This window comes from Benincasa hispida, chromosome 1, assembly GCF_027475165.1.
Source record: "Benincasa hispida cultivar pf3 chromosome 1, pf3_genome.v1.1, whole genome shotgun sequence".
NCBI classification, from domain to species: domain Eukaryota; kingdom Viridiplantae; phylum Streptophyta; class Magnoliopsida; order Cucurbitales; family Cucurbitaceae; genus Benincasa; species Benincasa hispida.
Genome location: NC_143478.1, coordinates 23,301,632 through 23,323,582, shown reverse-complemented (window position 1 = coordinate 23,323,582; position 21,951 = coordinate 23,301,632). Strand labels below are relative to the sequence as shown.

At 34.5% G+C, this 21,951-nt stretch overlaps 1 protein-coding gene and 1 long non-coding RNA gene across 2 annotated transcripts; both read right to left on the bottom strand.

Annotated features, from left to right (window-relative positions):
* Window positions 1-3,547: 3,547 nt before the first annotated feature.
* On the bottom strand, window positions 3,548-6,236 carry NRPB9A (RNA polymerases M/15 Kd subunit). The gene is made up of 4 exons (XM_039024153.2): window positions 5,894-6,236; window positions 5,728-5,803; window positions 4,299-4,457; window positions 3,548-3,953 (listed from the first exon to the last, which is right to left on the bottom strand). Exons 1-4 carry the CDS (start codon window positions 5,920-5,922, stop codon window positions 3,873-3,875), a joined length of 345 nt encoding a protein of 114 aa, XP_038880081.1. The 5' UTR covers window positions 5,923-6,236; the 3' UTR covers window positions 3,548-3,872.
* Window positions 6,237-9,657: 3,421 nt separating this feature from the next.
* On the bottom strand, window positions 9,658-21,472 carry LOC120072661 (uncharacterized). The gene is made up of 3 exons (XR_005480563.2): window positions 20,902-21,472; window positions 20,682-20,793; window positions 9,658-9,884 (listed from the first exon to the last, which is right to left on the bottom strand). It is a non-coding gene; the product is annotated as an uncharacterized LOC120072661 (long non-coding RNA).
* Between the last annotated feature and the right edge of the window lie 479 nt (window positions 21,473-21,951).

Genomic DNA, 21,951 nt, shown 5'->3' with positions numbered 1-21,951 from the left:
TTTCTGCTTTGGTTAATGCCCAAAAAATAAAACACTTATCGATTTGTTATATACTTTTACAGAAAAGAGTTGGACATCAACAATTGTAGATAGATACCGATAGAAGTCTATTGGTATCTATTAATGATTGGAATTGATACAAGTCTATCACTGATGGAAACGGTTAGAAGTCTATTAGTGTTTATCAGGGATGGAAACTGTTAGAAGTCTGTCACTGATAAAGGTTGATAGAGTCTATCAGTGTCTATTAGTGATGGAAACTGGAAACTGTTAGAAGTTTGTTACTGATAGAAGTTTATCAATATCTATTAGTGATAGAAATTGATAGAAATCTATCATTAATGCTATCAGTGATAGAAATTTATACAAGTCTATCTGATGTAATATGATTGGAATAATTTGGTAATTTCAAATTAATCTTAGTTAATCCTTGATTAATTACATTTTAATTACTCAATTAGTTTTTAATCTCTCTTTTTGGTATCCTTTTAGGATTCTTCTAATTCTTTCTAAATAAAGAGTCACCGTCTTGTATTAGACAACTTTTGATTCATAATAAAAACTTTGATTTGATTCTTGAAGAAAGTTCTATTATCTCTTTAGGCCATACTAATTTGGTATTAGAACAACTAACTTCTTGAAAAAAGTTCTTTTATCTCCTTAGGCTATATTAATTTGGTATCAGAGCAATCGTCTGGGACGAGATTGATTATCGGTGGAAGACTGGGAAACTCTTGACGACACCGATCGCAAGAGATAGCTTCATGGACTGTGCTCGGTGCCAAACAACAAATCTGATTAGGAGGAACCCTTAAAATTCCAAGAAAGAAGGAAGAAATCGAAGATTTTTCAAGATTTTGCAAGAATGAACTATGATCGATCAAAGAAGGCATCCAAGAAAAAATACAACAATTGCTATGGGCAAGAAAATCAATTTCACTTCCAAAAATAGTGTTGGAATTTTGATTCAAGTGATTCATAAGAAGAATTATCACATACTAATTTTACCCATGCCCGATTTTCTCGAAGAACCTATCATTAGAGGTGGCAATTCAAACTGCAAAAATTGAACTGTTTCTAAAAATCTAACAGAAAGTTTAGTGAAACTAAAAAATGCGGTTTGGTCTGATTTGAAGAAATTTTGGAACCGAATTAATTCGGTTCGGTTCGGTTTCAATTTCGAAAATCGAATTTGAAACCGAATCGAACCGTTTTTAACTTATATATATATATACTTATTTATTTATATATTTAAAGAAAGAGTAAAACCGAATTTGAAAGCGAACCATTTTTAATTTAAAGAACAAAATTGAATTTAAAACCAAATTGAACCGAATCGTTTTTTAATTAAAAACATATAACATAGTTTTTTTTAAAATACCAAAACCAAATTTAAAACCGAACCGAATCACATATATGTGGTTTGATTCGGTTTCACGTATTAGAAAATTCGGTTGTCAAATCGAACCAGTCTGAACCGTTTCCACCCCTACCTATCATTATCCACAATGAAATTTTGATTCTAGTGATTCTAATGACTCCGACTACATTTCTAAGATAGTTTGGGATGGAATACGAAGTCGAAAATATCGACAAACGGCTCGATCCAATCAAACTCGTTTTTCAAGAAACCAACCGACAAGACTTTAAGAACCTCAAGGAATAATTAAAGATTTTTCAACAAGAAACCAACATTTTAATCATCCCATTAGAGTTTTAACCAACACTTGGCTAGATTCTAGAGGTCAATTCCCAAGATATTTGATGGAAGATTCAGAATCTTCGGATGAAGCCTTTGTGAAGCATCATGAAAACTTGAATATGGCTTGAAGAAGATGATATTATGATCAAAGAACACCTAAAAATCACTCCAATACCAATTTGGAAGTCGAAACATTTTCAAGAAAACCGAATTATTCAAATAAAAACATCTATCATAAGGATTTTCGCAAGGGATGGAATTTGGGATCTTTTGGGGTAAGTTCAAGAAAGGCATAATAATATTCTTCAAGATTTTTCAAGAAACCTTCAAGAACTACATTTAAGCACTCAAGAAGATCAAGAATTCAACTTAACAAGTTGTGAAAATATACTATAAACAAATAAAAAGGAAAGACATAGAGATTCAAGACTTGTGTATGAAAGAATTGAAAGCAAACAGGTTGAGATAGTTCAATTGTGAAGGCCATGATAGGTGAAGAAGAAAAAAATCAGTGGCGATTGAGGAAAAAATTGCGTTGGAAGAAAAAAAAAATTGAAGGAGCTGACGTGGAGATTGCACAACTTGAATCAGATGAGGAAGACCAATTGATTGAAAATTTGAAAATCAAAGATGGAGATGTTGAGAACGAAGAAGAAATACTCTATAGAAATGAAGTCAATAAAACAATTTCGAAATCAAGGCTTGTTCAACCAATTTTGAATGAAAAATCTAGGGAGAAAATTGAGAAAAATATATTTTTTGCAATTGATTCATTGTGCGAAGGAGGGAAAATCAAACTTGTTACAAAACACGCAAGGAAGACAATGATGGAAAATTTGCAAGCAAAGGTTTTTTCTTTATCGATCAAGCACAACCCATCTATTTTAAAGAAGTTACTTGAGGATATTGGGCTACATTAGTTTATTTATTTATTTATTTTTTTGAAAAGAAAACGGATCATTATATTATAAATTAGAGAAATGAGCTAAGGCCCATAGTACAAGAGGGTTATACAATGAGCAAAGCAAGCAAATACTAAGACTACTTTAGGATCAGGAGGCGCACCCGAGCACTCAACTAGGTTGGCACCCCCTTAATACCCTCATCACATCCAATGGGCTACACTAATTTATCAATTTCGCTTTGTGTTTTTCAAGGAAGAGGATACTAATTTTTAGGCTCTTTTATGCCAATTTTCAACATCTTTGGAGAAATCACTAATTTAGAAGCTTCGGCATGTTCATGATCTTAAGAGGCAATTTTTAGTGGGAGTATTTTGCAATCATCAAAAGAAGCATCCTTGCAACAATGACTCATTTACAATTTTCATTCCACCTTTTTAAACTCGAGGACAAGTTTCTTTTGGGCAAGAGAGAATATGATGTAATATGATTGAGATAATTTGGCAAATTCAAATTAATCTTGGTTAATACTGGATTAATTACATTTTAGTTACCCAATTAGCTTTTAGTTTTTTTTTAGACATCCTTTTAGGCTTCTTCTCATTCTTTATAAATAGAGAATTTCCCTCTTGTATTAGTCAACTTTTGATTAAAGACTTTAATTTGATTCTTGAAGACCACTATCATTAATAGAGATAAAAGTCTATCAATAGCTTATCTGTGAAAAATTTTATTTTAGTCCCTCATTCCATTTAGTAAAAGTAAAAAAAAAAAAAAACTGTTAATGTTTAACTTCTCCAAAAAAAATTGGTTAGACTTTCATGGATAAGTTTTGAAAAGATAATTCATATGGTCGTTGAAGCAAAATTATTGTTTTATTTTACAAAATTCGATAAGAATTAACATAACTAAATTTGAAATTTATTGAAAGAAAGCATAAAAATTTAAACTTAGAACTTTGAAATGAAATTATATGAATTAAAATAAAACAAATGCTTTGACAAGTGATTTTAACTAGAATCACTTTCAAACATGCTACTAGACAAGTAAATTAGCATTGTTCCAGCACATCCCTGCGAAGTTAAATTGAGCAATTGAGAATTTGAGAAGTTGCAAAGTTAATGACCCTCATCAACCCACATAGACAATTCAGTACAATTGTAAACCCCATGCAAAAAACTACGTTTTCAAGCATAAGATGGTTAAAACATTTGGTGTGCCAATAAAACCTCGATTGCATAAGGGAAATATTCAGCATGTATTCGATATCAATCTCTCCATCTGTGACCGCAATTTGGATTGCAGCAAACGAAGAACAATGTCATACCTTCCTCCCCTCTGGCAGTGGCCTGCCAATAGACAACGCAATGACATCAAGGTTAAATACACGTACAGACATGATGAAATTATATAATTTCGAATTTGTAACCTCCAAGCAGCTTGACAAAATATCCAACACAATTACACAAGCAAACTAATAGGTCAGATTTCTCATTCAAGAAAACCTTATCAGTATTCACAACCGTATTAAGGTGGTGATGATGTAAAATGTAAAACAGAGCCAACTAAAATTTATGGGAGTTGAAAAGAACAAAGCATGTGTAGGAAATTTCTAATGATGATAATCGAGAGAATAGAGGAAAATAAAGTTCAAGCCTCCCTAAACACGGTTTGGAAGCAAAAAGGAAGTGGACCTGGAAGAAAACAGCTTCTCCATGGTTGCATTGAGCACATCGGACAGCTTTAGTCCGAGGGAGAGTTGGATCAGCTGCAACATCTTGGAGAACTTGAGTGCGTTCCCCTACAGCATGGTGAATCTCATTCCTATAGACGCAGTTATTGTCAGCGACTTCCTGTAAACAAAATTTTTATTTTTTTTTTTTAAAAAATGAACATTAACCGGCAGAATAAGTAAGGAGGAAACTATCAATATCTAGAAACAAAACATGTCAATACACAGAGAAAAGTATACGTAAGTGAGAGGAGAGGACAGCAGCAAAAAAATATGGGTACGTATATTTCCACTCCCATCAATGGGGTGATTTTGTTGCAATTCTATAAACAAATAAATAAGGTACAATTATGGTTAAAATATCAATCTTAGAATACAAAAGCAGGTCTATCTTTCAGTAGATGGAAATAAAAATTTCTTTCGTTACACGAAAAGCAGAAAGGAAGTTTTCAACAATGATGCAACAAGAAAACATACACTGAATAAAAGATCAGAAGATATGCAATTCAATTGGTAAAGAACGAGGCTTAAAACCTTCCATTCTTCCACCATAGGTAACATACCAAGGAATTTAAGAACACAAATAAATACAACAGAAGTGAGGAATCAAAGGCAACTCGTGAAAATTAACTTGGACAATTTCCTGATCTCCAGGAGTGAGATAACACACTAATATCAAAGAAAAATTAAAATCAAACTTGCAACCTTCAGAATTAAATAAGTAATATATATTATCCTAATAATTTTATAAAGGCTGAATTAATTACCCCAACAAAGGTTACACTCGCTCTCCTAGATTAAATGAAACAAGAGGTCGTTTCTACCATTTTTTTCGAATTATATTCACAGTTTTACATGCATATCTTCAACTAAGGACTGTAAGGATCCGTTACCATCTCATTAACAGATGATAACTAGTTAAACCATAATGTTCATAAATCTTCCCTTCATGAACTTTATTGAAATGAAAATGGACTACAAAAACAGCCAAGAACAAAGGGTCCATCCAATTTCAGAGAAGGGTAAGCTAAAAAACAGAGATAATATGACCCCATAAGGAAAACTTTAGCACAGGGTGACGAACTAAAGGGGCAACCTCAAGCATTTAAGGGCATAATCATGAATCAGGTCCAAATAACCTTATCCTAGGTCAAAACTACAACAAAACAAGACAATTCACATTAAAAAAACAAATTGATATATGATATTAACTACAGAAAGAAAACCATAACAAAGGGTTTCACCAGAGACCAGACAAAATTACAAAGAGAGAGTACCGTGCTCGTAAGTCGAAACTATTATACAATAGAAATGAAAGGTTAACTAACAAACCTAAGATGTTCACAACATCAGAATAAAAATATGAAAACAAAAGAAAAAGAAAAAGGTACTTGGTGATCACAGTTGCGACACGCATAGAGAAGAATCTTCTCATCTCTATCCTCCTTCGGATAGAGAATGTTGTTACTGCAACATAACAATTTCAATGATTACAAAATTTTCCAAAAACCTAAATTAATCAACACAGAAGGAGTGTGTGATTATGATAATGCATACCATTCCCGGCAAAACTTCATGGTACTCATCTTGCAGAAGGTGGAAAAACAGAAAACCCTGAGCTAAATAATGATAAGTAAAATTTCTCCTAGGGTTTTAGCAGCTGAGAATCAGAAGGAATCTGCGGGATAATCTAGGAGTGTATGAAAGAAAAGGAGAGATTTTAAGTGTGAAGTGAAGAGTGTAAGGAAGAAGAGACGATCCCAAATCGCCTACAGTTCTAGAAACGTCGATCAGGCGTAAGAGAAGAGTTAAGACTTTTGTTCCAATGGCGGGAGAAACTACAGAACTTGTAAATGGGCTTCGAATTCCACAGCCCAAATCAAAATTTGGTAGTCCACTAAAATAGGGGGTAATTAGACTATATTATAACCAAAACTATCAGCTAATAATAAAAAATTATTATTCACGACAAAATGCAATTTTGATCCCTAAGTTTGGAGTTATGTTTATTTGATTTTTGAGGTTTCAAAATATACACTTTAGTCTCTAAGTTAGCAAAATGATTCTAAACCGTCTCTTAATTTTTTAAGCTAATGAAATGAGATTATTTAAATATCGTGGATGAGATGACAAGACTACTTCGTTTAATTACTAGCAAATTTTATTTGATTGGTTAAAAAATAAATTAAAGTTCTATTTTTTTAAAAAAATAAAATAATAAGTGAAAATTAAAAATAAGTAGGTGATTATCTATTTAATGTTTTGTTCTAAAAATAAGTAAAATGTTGCTATGTAAAAAAATTATTTAATTATTTTCATATATTGGATTAAAATCAACCGTTCAATTTCAATTTTTAACCGTCTATTCTTCTTGTCAACGCTACGTTGGACTCGTGGCATACAACCGAAACGACTCCCACTAGATAGCCGCCCCTTTCTCTCTTTTTACAGTTTCGTGGACGGACGAAAGAAGGGAAGTTACAGAACGGGGCTGTGAAGGCTCACGAATTAGGAAAGTTTTTCTTTCTAAGGTACTTAAATATTAATTTTAGGAGTTGTTTAAAATAAATTATCTAAAAAATTATAAAAGTAAATAAAAGAAAAATTATTTCAATTGATAGAAGAGTATCTATTGATAACCGTAAATTTTGCTATATTTAATTTGACATAATCGGTTATACCCAACTACAGCTTAGCGAAATTCCCAAAAAGCCTGGCCCACGCGCGACCCATCCTTGTGTGCGACCCGTGATTAATCGGCAGCCCAAGACCTGGATTTCTTCCTTCCAATGGCTTAGTCGACTTCATCTTCTTCTTCTTCCATCCCCTTACCCTCGACCAAGGAGTGAAATCTTCTACTGGCGGAATAAATATTACAATTACAATCAACAAAAACTCGTCAGAATCGATTCCCGATCACTTCACTTTCAGACTTTCTTCCTTAAATTAAACCCACAATTTTTCTTAAAAAATCGCCTAATTAAGGGTTGACTCTAGGGATGTGAACCTCCAATTCACAGTAACGAGTCAAATGTGTGTTGAAAAATTCTGTTCTTAGACGAATAAATTGAGAAGTTTCCGTTGGGTTGAAGCTTCTTCTTGATAATATTGATGATGATGATAGTCAAGGCCGCTTTCGAAGCAGGTTGTGGTCTTGGATTCCTCGAAATTTAAGGATGGAGTAGTGATACGTAGGGTTGATTTGGCTGGAAAAGTGGGCGTCAAGCGGAGATTGTTGGTATTTGGCGGATGATTCCTCTGTCGTTCAGTTGGTGCTTGGTGAACACTATCATCGTCTATCACGATATTCAAACACTCTATATCAATGATATATAGTGAGATTATTTTGAAAAGTTTCTCTATACTTGTTGACAATCAACTACTTAAATTTATAAAATTAACATGTTTGTCTTGATTATCTTATTCTTGATAGATACTTATTAGATAATGTTCTTGTTGGCAGTTGATGTAGATAATGTTTTCTTGATTGTACATAGTTGCAATGACTGATGGACACTGATAGTTGTTTATCGCTGTCTATCGGTAGTGATAGACTACTATCATTTACTATGAGATAGACACAAATAGGCATCTATCTATGTCTATCACAATGATAAAAGTTTACCTATCCCTTGCTTGTAGAAGTTCAATTACCCCTAGTTGTTTATGGTTCATAGTCTATATATACAGTGATATGTTCATAGTCTATATACCTAGTGATAGACAGTGATAGTTGTCTATCTATATCTAGAGATGTCCACGGTGTGGGGTTGGGATGCTATTCCCCATTCTGTTGCTTCCCATTTTATTCCCCATCCCCGTGAAATTCCCCACGGGGATCGGGGCGGGATTTTTCGCGGGGAATTCGCAGGGATCGGGTTCCTGCGGAATTTTTTTCCGTTACTTTTTTTTGTAAAACGCCAATTAATTTAAATCACTAATGTGAGCAAATTTTAATTAAATAATTAACTTTATCACTAAATTATTTATTATGGTTAGTTTTATATGACAATTTGAATTTAAAAATAAATTCCTCAAATTTTGGCCTAGAAAAGCTAATTAATTTTTAAGTAGAAAGAAATAAATATAAATAAACTTATTCACAAATATAATCTAAATTTAAACATATTCATTATCTTTCCTAATAAATAATCAAATTTGAAATTTAACTGTATATTTATATAATAATAATAATATCATAACATTAGAGAACTATACTAAATAAATATGTAAAAGCTAATCGAGGCGGGGCCGGGGTTGGGAGTGGGGACGGGGAATGCATTCCCCATCCCTGTTTAGCTCACAGGGATTTTTCCCATTCCCTCCCTCATTTCCCGCCTAATCAGGGAATCCCCGTCCTCGTGGGGAAATTGGACATCTCTTTCTGTATCTATCTACTATAGACTACTATCAATAATAAACATTGATTGATAATATTTTATTAATGTCTATCACTGATAGATAGTGATAGACAACTATCACTATCTATTATTGGAACTTTAGCATCAATAGAATGACCATGTGGTGTATATCATTGTTGTTCCTGGCTTATTGACAACCAAAGCTACCCAATTAATCGATCTACCACCAAAAAGAAAACATCGAGCCTTTACTTATTTATTTTTTGATTTTGTTTATAGGTATCAAATAAGGTTGATTATCAACCTCTTTATATGAAATAAGGTATATTATCAACTTTTACCTCTACCTCTACCTACCTCTTGCTTGTAGAAGTTCAACTACCCCTTGTTTGCAATAGACACTAATAGTTCATAGTGATAGTTGCTCATAATTCACAATTTATATACACAGTGATATGTTCAAAGGTACATGTCATAGTCTATGTACACAATAATAGACACTGATAGTTGTCTATCTATGTCTATTTACTGATAGATTGTGATAGACAACTATCATTATCTATCAATGTCTATTAGTGATAGACACAGATGTCCATCTATCAGTGTTTATCACGGACAGTTAGTTTGTTCCATTAAAAAGTAAAGATACTATTACATTTATTTACAACTCAAGAACAGAATAAAACCAAAAAATAACTTCCAAAAACTCTAATATCAATCCATTTGTCAATACATGTAAAAAAAAAAAAAAAGCCAATATATTACATCATTATTAATTGGTTCAAATTTTCAAGTCCTACTATTGTGACCTTTGCGATTACAACGTCTATATTTTCTTTTAAATTCACCTATAAATAGAATCTTTTGTTTTCTAAGTCTTCTAGCTTGATGTTTAACAATAGAAGGCGTAATGCTTTCATGACATCATCTTCTACCCTCTAATATAAATGAATTTCGATAGGTCGAACACAATATTTATATGTTGCTAAGAATGTTCTTGAATAATAACACTAAGATATGTAAGAATAAGTATCCAAATAAAGCATCCAAAGAACAACAAATGCATGTGCATATGAAATTTCCTCAAGATCTCATACCCAACAATTACAAGATCCCAAGTTTAGCTTCACTATGAATTATTTGTCTCCATTCATTACCTTGTATTCAGTGTTGTTAATGGGATCAACCTAATAGATAAAAACGAGAATTGTAATGAGTATCCACGTGTATAAGAAAAATGAGAGTTTTCAGAGATAGATCCTAATAGAAATCTATCAGTATCTTTCTATGATAGACCATGATAATAATCTATCTGTGTCTATCTCTGATAGACAATGATAGAAGTCTATTGGTTATTGATAGAGATAGAACATTATCTCTGTCTACTAGTGATAGATAGAGATACAAACAATGATAAAGTTTTCATGAAGAAAATTGTATACAAATTTAATCAATCAAAGAGGAAGAATAATAAGCACATTATATAGACACAAACACAAACCAATACTAACAAATCTAAAACAGAAAGAAAAGCATATAATACATTAATATATCAAGTACATCATTTATACTGAAGTCAACTCATAACAAGATAGGGAAAAAAAACAAAGTGATAGATAAAGATAGACATCTATCACTGTCAAATATTATTGGTGGACAAAGATAACGTTTGTCATAAAGAAGAATGTAAACAAAATTAATCAAGAATATAAAGAAGATTATACAAACAAATATAAAATAGACAGTGATAGAACTCTATCACAGTCTATCTAGACAGTGATAGACTGTGATAAAGTTCTAATTGTTTATCAGACAACATGCTGCTTGCGAACTCAATTTTTCATAAGAGTACTATCATTTTGAATTCAAATGAATTGAATTTGCGTTGGAATTATATTTCAATTAGTTGAAGAAGAAAAAGCTAAGGAGAACAAAATGATGTGATAGACAAAGATAAATTTCTATCACTGTCTATCAATTTGTCATAAGGGTTTTTATCAATGTCTATCAGCGATAGACATTGATACTATCACATTTTATCATACCAACAAATAAAAACAAAGAACATATAAATGAGAAAATAATGAAAAGAACACACAAAACAAGAAAAGCGCAAAATGATAGTAGTGATAGAACTCTATCATGTTGGGATTGAAGCCCTAAATCTCGTAGGGTCATGTAGTTTGTAAACACTTGTATGAACAAACATTTTGGGATTTATAATATATGATATTTTGTTCACATTGACTATGAAATATATGATAGTTTAGTTACATTAATCACAAACCAATAAACCAAGATCCATGGTTATCGTTGTAACATAAACATGTATGTGGAGACATTCAAGTGGATCGTGTTTTAAGTGATAACCTAAATGGTCTGTAGTATATGGATAAGATTGGGTACTTTATCCTGGTGACACTACGAGTATGACCCGTTTTGTAGGTGTTACAAATGTTGTAAAGTGCTACAAATGATCTGATCCTGATCATTCGTGTATTAGACTTGCGAACATGGATATTCTACATAAAGGAGTTTGTACAAGACTGGACCACGAAATGTTTAGTCTCATTATATAACGCCGTTCATAATTGAGACTTTCATTTCACTAGGATGACCATAGGTAACATGACCTTAATTCATTTGATTTACATGGGTGAGAGTGGCCAGATCGTCGACTCAACAAGCCTACCATTTTGGGGATTCGTTTGATTGGGGAGTTGGGAACTCAGCTACACAAGATAGAATTCATTCATTCCCCGAAACAGAGGTAAGTAGATAAATTACTCCCTTAAGGGCTGATTTCGGGTCTTGGACAATGTGGTGCCACACCCTTTCTTGGCCTGAGAGAAGTTTAGTCATAATGGGACTATGATATATTGTTCATTAGAGGAATCAGTGGTAAGATGTAACTACAGGGGCAAAACGGTAAATTGGCCCGATTGTACTTAAAGCGATTTGTGAAGGGTCATCATACTATTGATTGGTTATATATAATGGATACAAAAATATATCTGTAGTGTGAAGAGTGCATCTGTCGGTCTTTAGTGGAGTGTCCAATAGTTAACGAATGGTGGATAATGTGGTTAAAGAGTTTAGTCAATTATTCATGTACCGTTGAAGCTTCAAGTTACAGGTCCATAAGATTCCCTTGGTAGCTCAATGGACCCTTGGTAGCTCAATGGATTTAAGTTGAGAATAAGTTTTTGAGTTAATTTGAAATGTTGAAATTAATAAAAGGGAATTGATTATATATGATATAGTTAAATTAATTCAATTATATATGATATAATTGGATTTTTTTTAAAATAATGTTTTTTTAATAAATATTGACAAAAATAGGGTTGGGGGGAAGTATTTCCAAAAATAGATGTTTAAATTGTGTACTGGGTACACGATTACACCTTAATCGTATACCCAGTACACGATAAGCCCTAAATCGTGTACTAGATACACGAGTACCTGGCCACCTGGCACACCCAGTCTGGCATGGTAGTCATGTAGGTTTGACTGAGGGAATCGTGTACCCGCCCTAAGTCATGTATCGGGTACACGACTTCCTCGCATTAAAACCTCCACCCGCCCCCTTCTTCTTCCTCATCAAAACGTCCATTCTTCTTCCTCACCGAGACCGCCGCTTATTCTTCCTCACCGAGACCATCGATTTTTGCTTTCAATTTCTTCTTCTATTTTACTTTCTACTTTCCAAAATCTCGTTGATTTTCCTCACCGAGGCCTCTATTTCACCGAAATCTTCCAAAATTTCGATTTTGCTCGATTTTCAGTCCTCCATTTGATCCTCACCGAATCCTCCATTGTAGCGGTCGTGTTGCTCGATTTTTATACCTTTTTGGATGCCGATTTTTGCTCGTTTCTGTGGTATATTTCTTTCTCTAGTTGGGCTAATCTGTATTTATATGTATGTTTTTGCATGTTTTTGGGCTGAGTTTATTTTAAACTTAGTTTATGTATAGTTTATGTATGATTTAGTTTATGTATGTTTTTGGGCCGATCTTACATTTTTTTTATTTGTTTGGATTGATTTAAACTTAGAAATCTTATATGTATTTGTTGGGCTGATCTTACATTTTTTATTTTTATTTTTTTATATGTATTTGTTAGGTTGATCTTATATGTATATGTTTGTAGATCTTAAATCTTAGATCTTATATTTGTTTATTTGTTTGGGCTGATTTAAATATATAATTTATAAATCTTAGATTTAGTCTGATTTAAATATATAATATTTAGATCTTATATGTTAAATTTAGAAATTAGAGTTTGTTGGGTTGACATATTAACATATTTTTTTGTCAATTATAACAGTTGAAAAAAACATAATAAATATGTCGATACGTCCTGAAGATTTAGTAATTCTTGAACCTGGAAATGATGGAGATAGTGACATTGACGTTGAAGTTGATGAATTATTTGGAAATTACGACAGTAGTGGTGAACATGATCTTGAGTTGGTACCGTCAGAAATGTTCACCCAAATAGATTGGGAAATGACAAATTCAACGTGTGAACTAGGGTCTACTTTGGAAGAAAGGAATGTAGGAGTAGATAATTGTAGTTTAATACCAAAAGGAATGTTGTTTAATACCAAAGAAGATTTACAGCTTGCTGTAAAAAAATATTGTGTGACAGAACACTACGAAATTGTCGTAGTGGAATCAAATCAGGATCTTTAATAGGTTAAATGTAAATCATAGAGTGACGATTGTGCTTGGAGGCTACGGGCATGTCAACGAAAAACTCATGGGATGTTCGAAATCACAAAACTTCAAGGAGAACACTCATGTTTGTTTTCAGAATTGACATAGGATCATTCACAGCTAGATTCAAATTTTATGAATATCAAAATTCAAAATTTGGTTAGAGCTGATCTTGGAGTACCTATGGCCCTACTTCAAGAAGCCATTAAAAGACAATATGACTATAATGTCAATTATAGATGGGTGTGGCAAGCCAAGAGACAAGCGTTAATTGCCGTGTTTGCGATTGGGAGAAATCATATTCGGAGCTTCCGTATTGGCTGAGTGTTGTTCATTACAATCCAGGAACACGAACAGATTAGTTTTTCCTTCCCTCTGATGTGCCAGGTAAGACCATTTTTGGACGAGTTTTTTGGTCTTTTGGTCCTGCAAGAGAAGGGTTCAACCATTGTAGGCCATTAATCCAGATTGATGGAACTCATCTCTACGGAAAGTATTGGAAATTATTGACAGCTTTATCTATTGATGCAAATGGACATATATTTTCCCTTGCTTTTGCTATCGTAGAAGGTGAGAATTCGTTTAGTTGGTCATGGTTTTTGTGGGTATTGCGTGAATATGTTACCCAAAGAGAGGGTATTTGCTTGATTTCTGACAGACATAAGGGCATTCTTGCTGCAATTAATAATGAAGAAATTGGTTGAAGTGAACCTAGAGCGTACCACCGATATTGTCTTCGCCATGTTGCCAGTAATTTCAATACAAAATACAAATCGAAGCAATTAAAAAATTTGGTGTTTAAGGTCGGAAATCAACACCAAAGGCGTAGGTTCACTCGGTGCATGAAAGAATTGAAACAATTGTACCCTGAATGTCTCGAATTTTTTTCAGACATTTACTTGAAAAAATGGACACAGTCACATGACGGTGGGTACCGCTATAGGTGGACGACCAGCAATACAGCTGAATGCATGAACGACGATTTCAAAGGTGCTAGAATGTTACCAATTACTTCTTTGGTTAGGCTAACATTCTATCGCACAATATTGTATTTGGAACGCTGGAGATAAGAAATCAGTGAAGCACTCGATCATGGGGATATATATACAAAATATGCCCTAAAGAAACTAAAGAGGTGGGAAAAACGAGCATCGGCACATACGGTGACATCCATTGACAGGGAAAGTCAAACTTTCGAAGTACAAACTAGCATAAGTATGATTTCTCCCTACAAAGGACAACACACCCAAGTTTTAAGCTTGAAAGAAGGGACATGTTCTTGCAATAAGTGGCAATCATTCAAGATTCCATGCTCTCATGTAATTGCAGTTTGTAATTACATGCATATGACATACCTACCACTGATTGACGAATGCTACAAATTGTCCGTTATTATGAAGGCCGCTTCCATCCAATTCAACACCCAGATTATTGGCCAGAATTATCATTTACAGAAGTTCATCCAAATGCGGACATACTCAGAGAACAAGGTCAGCCAAAAAGTACGCGCATTCATAATGAAATGGATTGGAGAGAAGCAAGCCAAAAAATGCGATGTACAATTTGTAAAAGAGAAGGACATAACGCACTTGTCCACACCGTACACTAGGTGCTTCGTCGTCTTCGGGTCATTAGGTGTATTTTTTTTTTACTTGTATATTTCATGTATTTGTATTCTTCATGTATTTCTATTTTTCATGTAATTGTATATTTCATGTATTTGTATTCTTTATGTATTTATATTTTTCATGTAATTGTATATTTCATGTATTTTTATTCTTTATGTATTTATAATGAATTTATGTAATGAATTTATGTAATAAACTTATTTTATGTTATTGTATTTTTTTTATGTACTTTTTATGTATCTTTTATGTCATGGATTCTATTATGTAATATAATTTGAACTTTTTAGGTAATGGAGCCTAGTCCTTCTAATCCTGTACAATTGTACCAACAAAACATGCATCGTTCACAGACAGTATGGGATAGTTCTTCCATAGTGTTTGAGTTGTCGGAAGAGAGAGGCGACTGCACAATATACTATCCTATTTGATCAGCGTATTATTCCATATGTTCAGGAGGCAGATTTTCTTGGGGTTGCACAAATTGGTTTCATCCAGCTTGATTGGCACCTGATTACTGCTCTAGTTGAGCACTAGAGACCAGAGACCCACACATTTTACCTGCCCGGTGGAGAATGTACGATTACGTTGCAGGATGTTGCCGTACAATTTGGGTTACAAGTTGACGGCAACCACTGACAGGCTCACTACAGTATGACTAGAAGAACGTTTGTGAAGAGCTCTTAGGCGTTCTACCAGAGGATCTGAAGGGATCGAGATTGAGTATCCCTTTGTTAGTGTCCCAGTTTCCTGAATTACCTCCCGATGCCGACGACGTCAGCGTACGTAGGTACGCACGAGCATACATCCTGCAGCTTATTGGAGAATTTTTATTTGCCGACAAGTCAAATACTCTGGTGCATCTCATGTTCCTCCCATTATTGTCTGATTTCGAGCACACTGGTACGTACTCGTGGGGTGGTGTATGTCTTGCATGGTTGTATAGAGAACTTTTTCGGGCTTCCAATGCACAAGCATTGGAAATAGCAGGGCCACTGATACTATTACAAGTATGGGCTTATAATCGATTTCCAATTATAGCACCACAAGTCCAACTACAGGCCCTAGATCATCGTCCACTTAGTGCTAGGTATTATTTTATTTATATATTTATTTCGTTACCATTTTATGTAAGAATATATATTATTTGTATTTTTTATAATTTTAGATGGAGTGGTGTATTAGCTACCTCTGAACAGTCAGCAAATATGTTGCTCGTACACAGAAAAATATTCGACATGCTGACGCACAATCAGGTAGTAAATATGTATATAAATGAATATTTAAAAAATTTTATATGTATACTCTTTTTTTTTTGTCAGTTTATTTGGGCGCCATACACACAGATTTGGTCATCCTTACCTGATTATTGTCGTGATGGTGAAGACATCTAGTTGACTGTTAGTCCTCTTATATGCTTCCATATAGTAGAGTGACATCATCCAGATCGTGTGCTGGACAGTTCGGTATGTGACAAACGATACTTTCGTTGTCCTATACACTCCCAGCACTACACCAGATCGATTTAAGAGGTAAGCACGACCAAGACTGGCGTCAAATCCATGCAGAATATTTATCCTACTGGCATGGACAACCTGATCATTATGCACAGGGAGAATTAACAAATGAGCCAGCTGTCTACTTTTCCTGGTACAATTCGATCACGAGGCGATTTATCTCACCTGACAGTGCTTACTATTACTGCATGGTAAGAGATTTAAAATTAGACATTTTCCATATATATAATATGAATATTGTTTAATATATTTTTTTATTGTACAAAATAATTTTATTGGCGATATTCAACAATATTCAGTGCAAAACAACTTACCAGAATTAGGTTCAATGTGTCTGCAAACATTGGTCAATATAGAAGATATTATTCAACAAACAAGACGACTCAATGTTGCTGACACCGATCGAAAATGTATTCGTCGTAGATGACAGCGACAACGGGGTAAATCTAATTTAGAGGGACACGAAGACAACCCCCATGAGGAGTAAGGGCCGGGGGGTCATTTTTAAATCCCACATTGTATCATTTTCAAATTGTAAATTAAAGAACTAATTGTAAATATTCTTTAATATCATGATTTTTTTTTTTAATATGAGTGCAAGATATTTTCATTGTAGATTAAATATATAATTAAGTTTAATAATGAAAGAATTAAGTTTAATAATTAAAAAAATAATTATAAGCAATAATGAAGGAATTAAGTTATATAATTAATTTTAACAATTAACTTTAAAAAAAAAAAGAAAAAAATTTATAAGCGAATCGTGTACCGAGTACACGAGTTTGCTTGACCGGTCAACCAGTCAGCTGAAATGGTACTCATGTATCGGGTACACGAGAATGCCACATAGAAATCGTGTACTCGGTACACGATTCCACTACCCTAATTTTGTCAATACTTTCCCCAAAACACCTATTTTTGGGAATACTTTCCCTCCAACCCTATTTTTGTCATTATTTATTAAAAAAAACATTATTTTAAAAAAAATTCATATAATTGATATAATGTATTTGATACATTATTGTTTGATTGGAGGAACTAATATTTGAATATGATTCAAATATATTTTCTATGAATTAGATTCATAGTTATTAAATTTAATATAAATATGATTTATATTACCATAAAATAGAAAAAGAACTATGGTTTATATATTGTATATGATTCAATATTAAAACTATAGGTTATAAATATAATATGATAATTTAGTTATCATATTTATTTATAATTTATTAATTATACGATAATTAATTTCTTTTTCTCCATAACCACCTTTAGTGGGTAGTTATATGGTTTTATGGCAAAATGGAATAAAATAATTTTTTTTTTTAATTATTCCAAAACACAACTGATAAGCTAACGAGATTATCAATCGAGTGCCTACACGATCACTTTAAGAGATTATATGATAGTTTCAATATCTAAATGATCGAGTAGCTAGTCTATGCGATAGACTTATTCGTTTACTCGATCGTCTTCCTCCTCCACACAAAACTTTCCCTCAAACCGAAATAAGCCAGAGCCCACCTCTCCTGGATTCTCACATCGAGAATACCAAGGTAATCCAATGGTAGTGTCTAGTTTGTTCGAGGATTGAGTTACTACTTGTTCGAGGGATATCGAGTTTTTCACTGTGTTCGTATTGTTCGACACATTGATGAACGATTGAGGGATTATACTTGAAGAAGAGTTCTTTAAAGATACAGTCTCTTAATCCTTTGATTTTATTTCGAAGCATGTTGTAATTTAACATTTGTGCATAATCTGCCCTACCCTGCTGTTGCTGACAACTTGGGCCTTCCTGAAACGAACTTACAGGCTGGCCCCTGTGTTCAGGCGCGTTCCTCCTCGGGCATCTATCTGACATATGCCTCTTTTGGCCACATCGAAAATAGATCCCAGAGCCGACTAGACAACATCCCCAGTGTCGCTTACCACAAGTGGTACATATCGGCCTATCCTCCCTGACGTGGATCATTCACTGTGTTATGGTTCCTCTACTGATGCTCAAAAGCCCTGGGCTCAACCTTCCTTTTCTGACTTGCAGAGGTCCCAATCCCGAGCGACCTCCTATATTCCTCTCCCACCTGGGAGTCAACATAAATCCTCACGGCGGCCTATAGTGCCGCAGTATATGTCTTGAGGTCCAAGACATGCACCATCCCTCACAGTCCGCTCCTCAGGCCCTGAATAAATCTCTCTTTCCTCACTACCTCGGTGGCTACTAGTTCAGGAGCAAAGCGAGACAACTTATCAAATTCCTGCTCATACTCCTCCACCGACATAACTCCTTGCCTCAAGTTCAAGAATTCTGCCTGTTTGTTGAATCGGGTGTTGGCCGAAAAGAAAAGCGCTCTTTGAACTACTCCCAGGTTGCAAGTTCACCACCCGTATCAATCATCTCACTCGTATCAATCATCTTTTCTGCTGAACGCCACCAGATTTCCGCGTAACCAATCAACATGAAAACTGCGCATTGAAGCTTGTGCTCTTCCGGGCACCTCATAAAACGGAATATTGTTTCAATAGATGATAACCACATCTCTGCTTTGGTAGGGTCTACCAACGATCCATTAAAGGAGCGAGGGTCATACTTCTGGAAATCCCTCAGATGTTTAGCCTCAAGAGACAGGCCCTGCATGTCTCTATCCTGCAGTCGGGTCTGTTGTAACTGCTCGGGTGGCACCGGTTCCTCCTGAGCCTAGGTCTGGGCAGTCTGTCCTCCTATCGTGCTATGAATCAACTTCTGTAGCTTTCCCATTAGAGAGGATTCAACAGCTTCACTAATTCTAGCTTCCATCGCCTTTTCATCAATTTGGGTCACAGGCGGATTTGGAGCTGCCGGAACAGTCTGGCTATTCTCAGCTCTCTTTACTTGCATTTCTTCTCTAACTGTCTTTCTTGTTCTAGGTTTAGGTGCCATCATAAATTCATACGTTAACAAGCTATTTCTGGGTCTTTTTCAGAAATCATACATTTAAAACACTACATCACTGTTCTCATATATGCGTTGAAACTTTCATTAGTAGCATGTACCTGGCGATGATGGGGATCCGTTACTGGGCCATAGGGACTATCTAGACTTACATAGTAAGTCAGTCTACAGAACCCAAAACATGGGCTCTAATACCAATTGTAACGACCCGACCCCCTAAGACTTAAGTTAGGCCGTTACTAAATACATGCATGCATAGAACTCAAAACGACACTCGGTTATGGCGAAAAAAATGCTAATTAAATAAGGTAAGTTCAAAACACTTTCATTAAATTCAAATACTAAAACAATAGTAGGGTACCCATAAATCATAAAGGATAATAAATAAGTCTGAAAAATGATTCTTAAAAGTAAGTTTTAAACATCAAAACTAAAAGTTAAGAGAAACATGAAAAGAACTCTAAATCTCATGAGCGGAAGCGAAAAAAACTAGTCCCAGTGGCTCGATCACTAATTCCACTTGTCCATCGCTGGTGCATCTCTACCTATTCAGTAAGTAATCCCACTATTGGGGTCGGGCTAGGCATCTATGTCCTCTAGATACCCACCTCTAGTGAAACATATAAACTGCTATAGTCCTCATAGGACACATATACACATGAAACAAGAAGGAGACTAAGTCCTATCCTACTGTAGTTAAGTATGCCCACTACCTCTGGTGAATCCCAACGAGACACAAACTGGTGCACAAACTAGTGAATCCCGAAGGAAACACAAACTGGTGAATCCCGAAAGAAACATAAAATCTAATGGGCATCTAACTAATCAGTAAGGACATTTGCACACTCTCAACATCATAATCATCACTGAACGAATCTATGTACATATAAACCTCAATATCATGGCCCTACAACATACACATATACCTCAACATCATGGTTCTACAACATACATGTATACCTCAACATCATCAGATCAAATACAACCACATGGAAGCACAGACCATCTTATACTAGCATTCAAGTGTCTATGTGCATAAATAAATAATTCAGATCTCGTACTAGAACATACTTTGATCATATTATACTATCAGTCTATTATGCTATCATTCTGCCATAACATTCATTTATCATGCTAGCATACATCTAATGTTTGGCCCGTGGACAGTTCCAGTAGTAAGATTACTTACCTCAGACTTAAGCCCAAAATAACTAACAAGTTTATCTTCTCCTTAGAATGGAATAATCTTGGATCAAAGTTCCAAAGCTGAAGTTTAAGCCGAACTCGCTCCCAAACTCAAACTTTGCAAATAAAGCCAACAAAAAACATAAACCATTATTAGTTTCCAAATCCAAATTTTTACAGCAACATCAACTAAAACAAGATGGTTTTGAAACCTCCAAGCTTACCAAAACTTGTCGAAAACGATCTCGAATTCGCTTGACAGCCACTCCAATAGTTTCCCGCAAAAAATAATTCGAATAAATTAACTTTCATTCCAAACTTAATGGGGCCTAATCTTCTACCCAAAACTTCAATCTTACCAAAAACTACCAAATCCAGTGAAACTCCAATGATAACGAAAAACTTACCCAAGACAGATCCGACGACAACCACGGTGGCGGGAGGGGCTGAGCGGTGTGTGACAGAGATCGGACCGACAGCTGGCCGGACGGAGAAGTGGCGGTATGGTGTGGCTTCGCGGTCGAAAGGTTGGCTAGGCGAGAGCAGATCTGGCGGCGCACGAGCGCGGGCGGCTTGGCAGTCAACGGCGAACGACGAGTTGCGGAACGAAGCGGACGAGGCGTCGGGTTCTGATTGGCTGTCGCGCTGAGTGGGGGGATTCGAATGCGATCGGGCCTCGCCAAAGGTGGGCGTTGGCTGGGCAAAACCTCGACGACGAGCGGCTGTGAAGGAAAAGAAATTGTTGGGGGGGGCGGGCGTCGGATGCGTGAGGAAGAAAGGGAATTTGATTTTTATAAAAATAATAATAATAATAAAAACTAAAAAAATTCTTTTCCTTATTCCACTTTATACTATTAAATTTCTTTCCTTTTCAAAAGAAAATAAATTCCTACCATTAATTTTCAAATTGAATAATTTCACACCAACAATTAAATTTTTGCACTTACACTTGAAGTTCAAAATCCCAAAAATGCCCTCCAACTAATAACAATTACTGAAATTCCAAATAATAAAGTTACTAAAATTACATTATTATTAAAAATATACGGAGTGTTACAGATTATATATATGATATAATTAAATTAATTCAATTATATGTTATATAATTGATTTGATGTATTAGATACATTAATTGGAGGAATTAATATAAATATGATTTATATTAAGTACAATAAAGGAGAAAAGAAACTATAGTTTATATGTTGCATATGATGTGATATTAAAACTATAGGTTATAAATATAATATGATAAATTGGTTATTATATTTATTTAT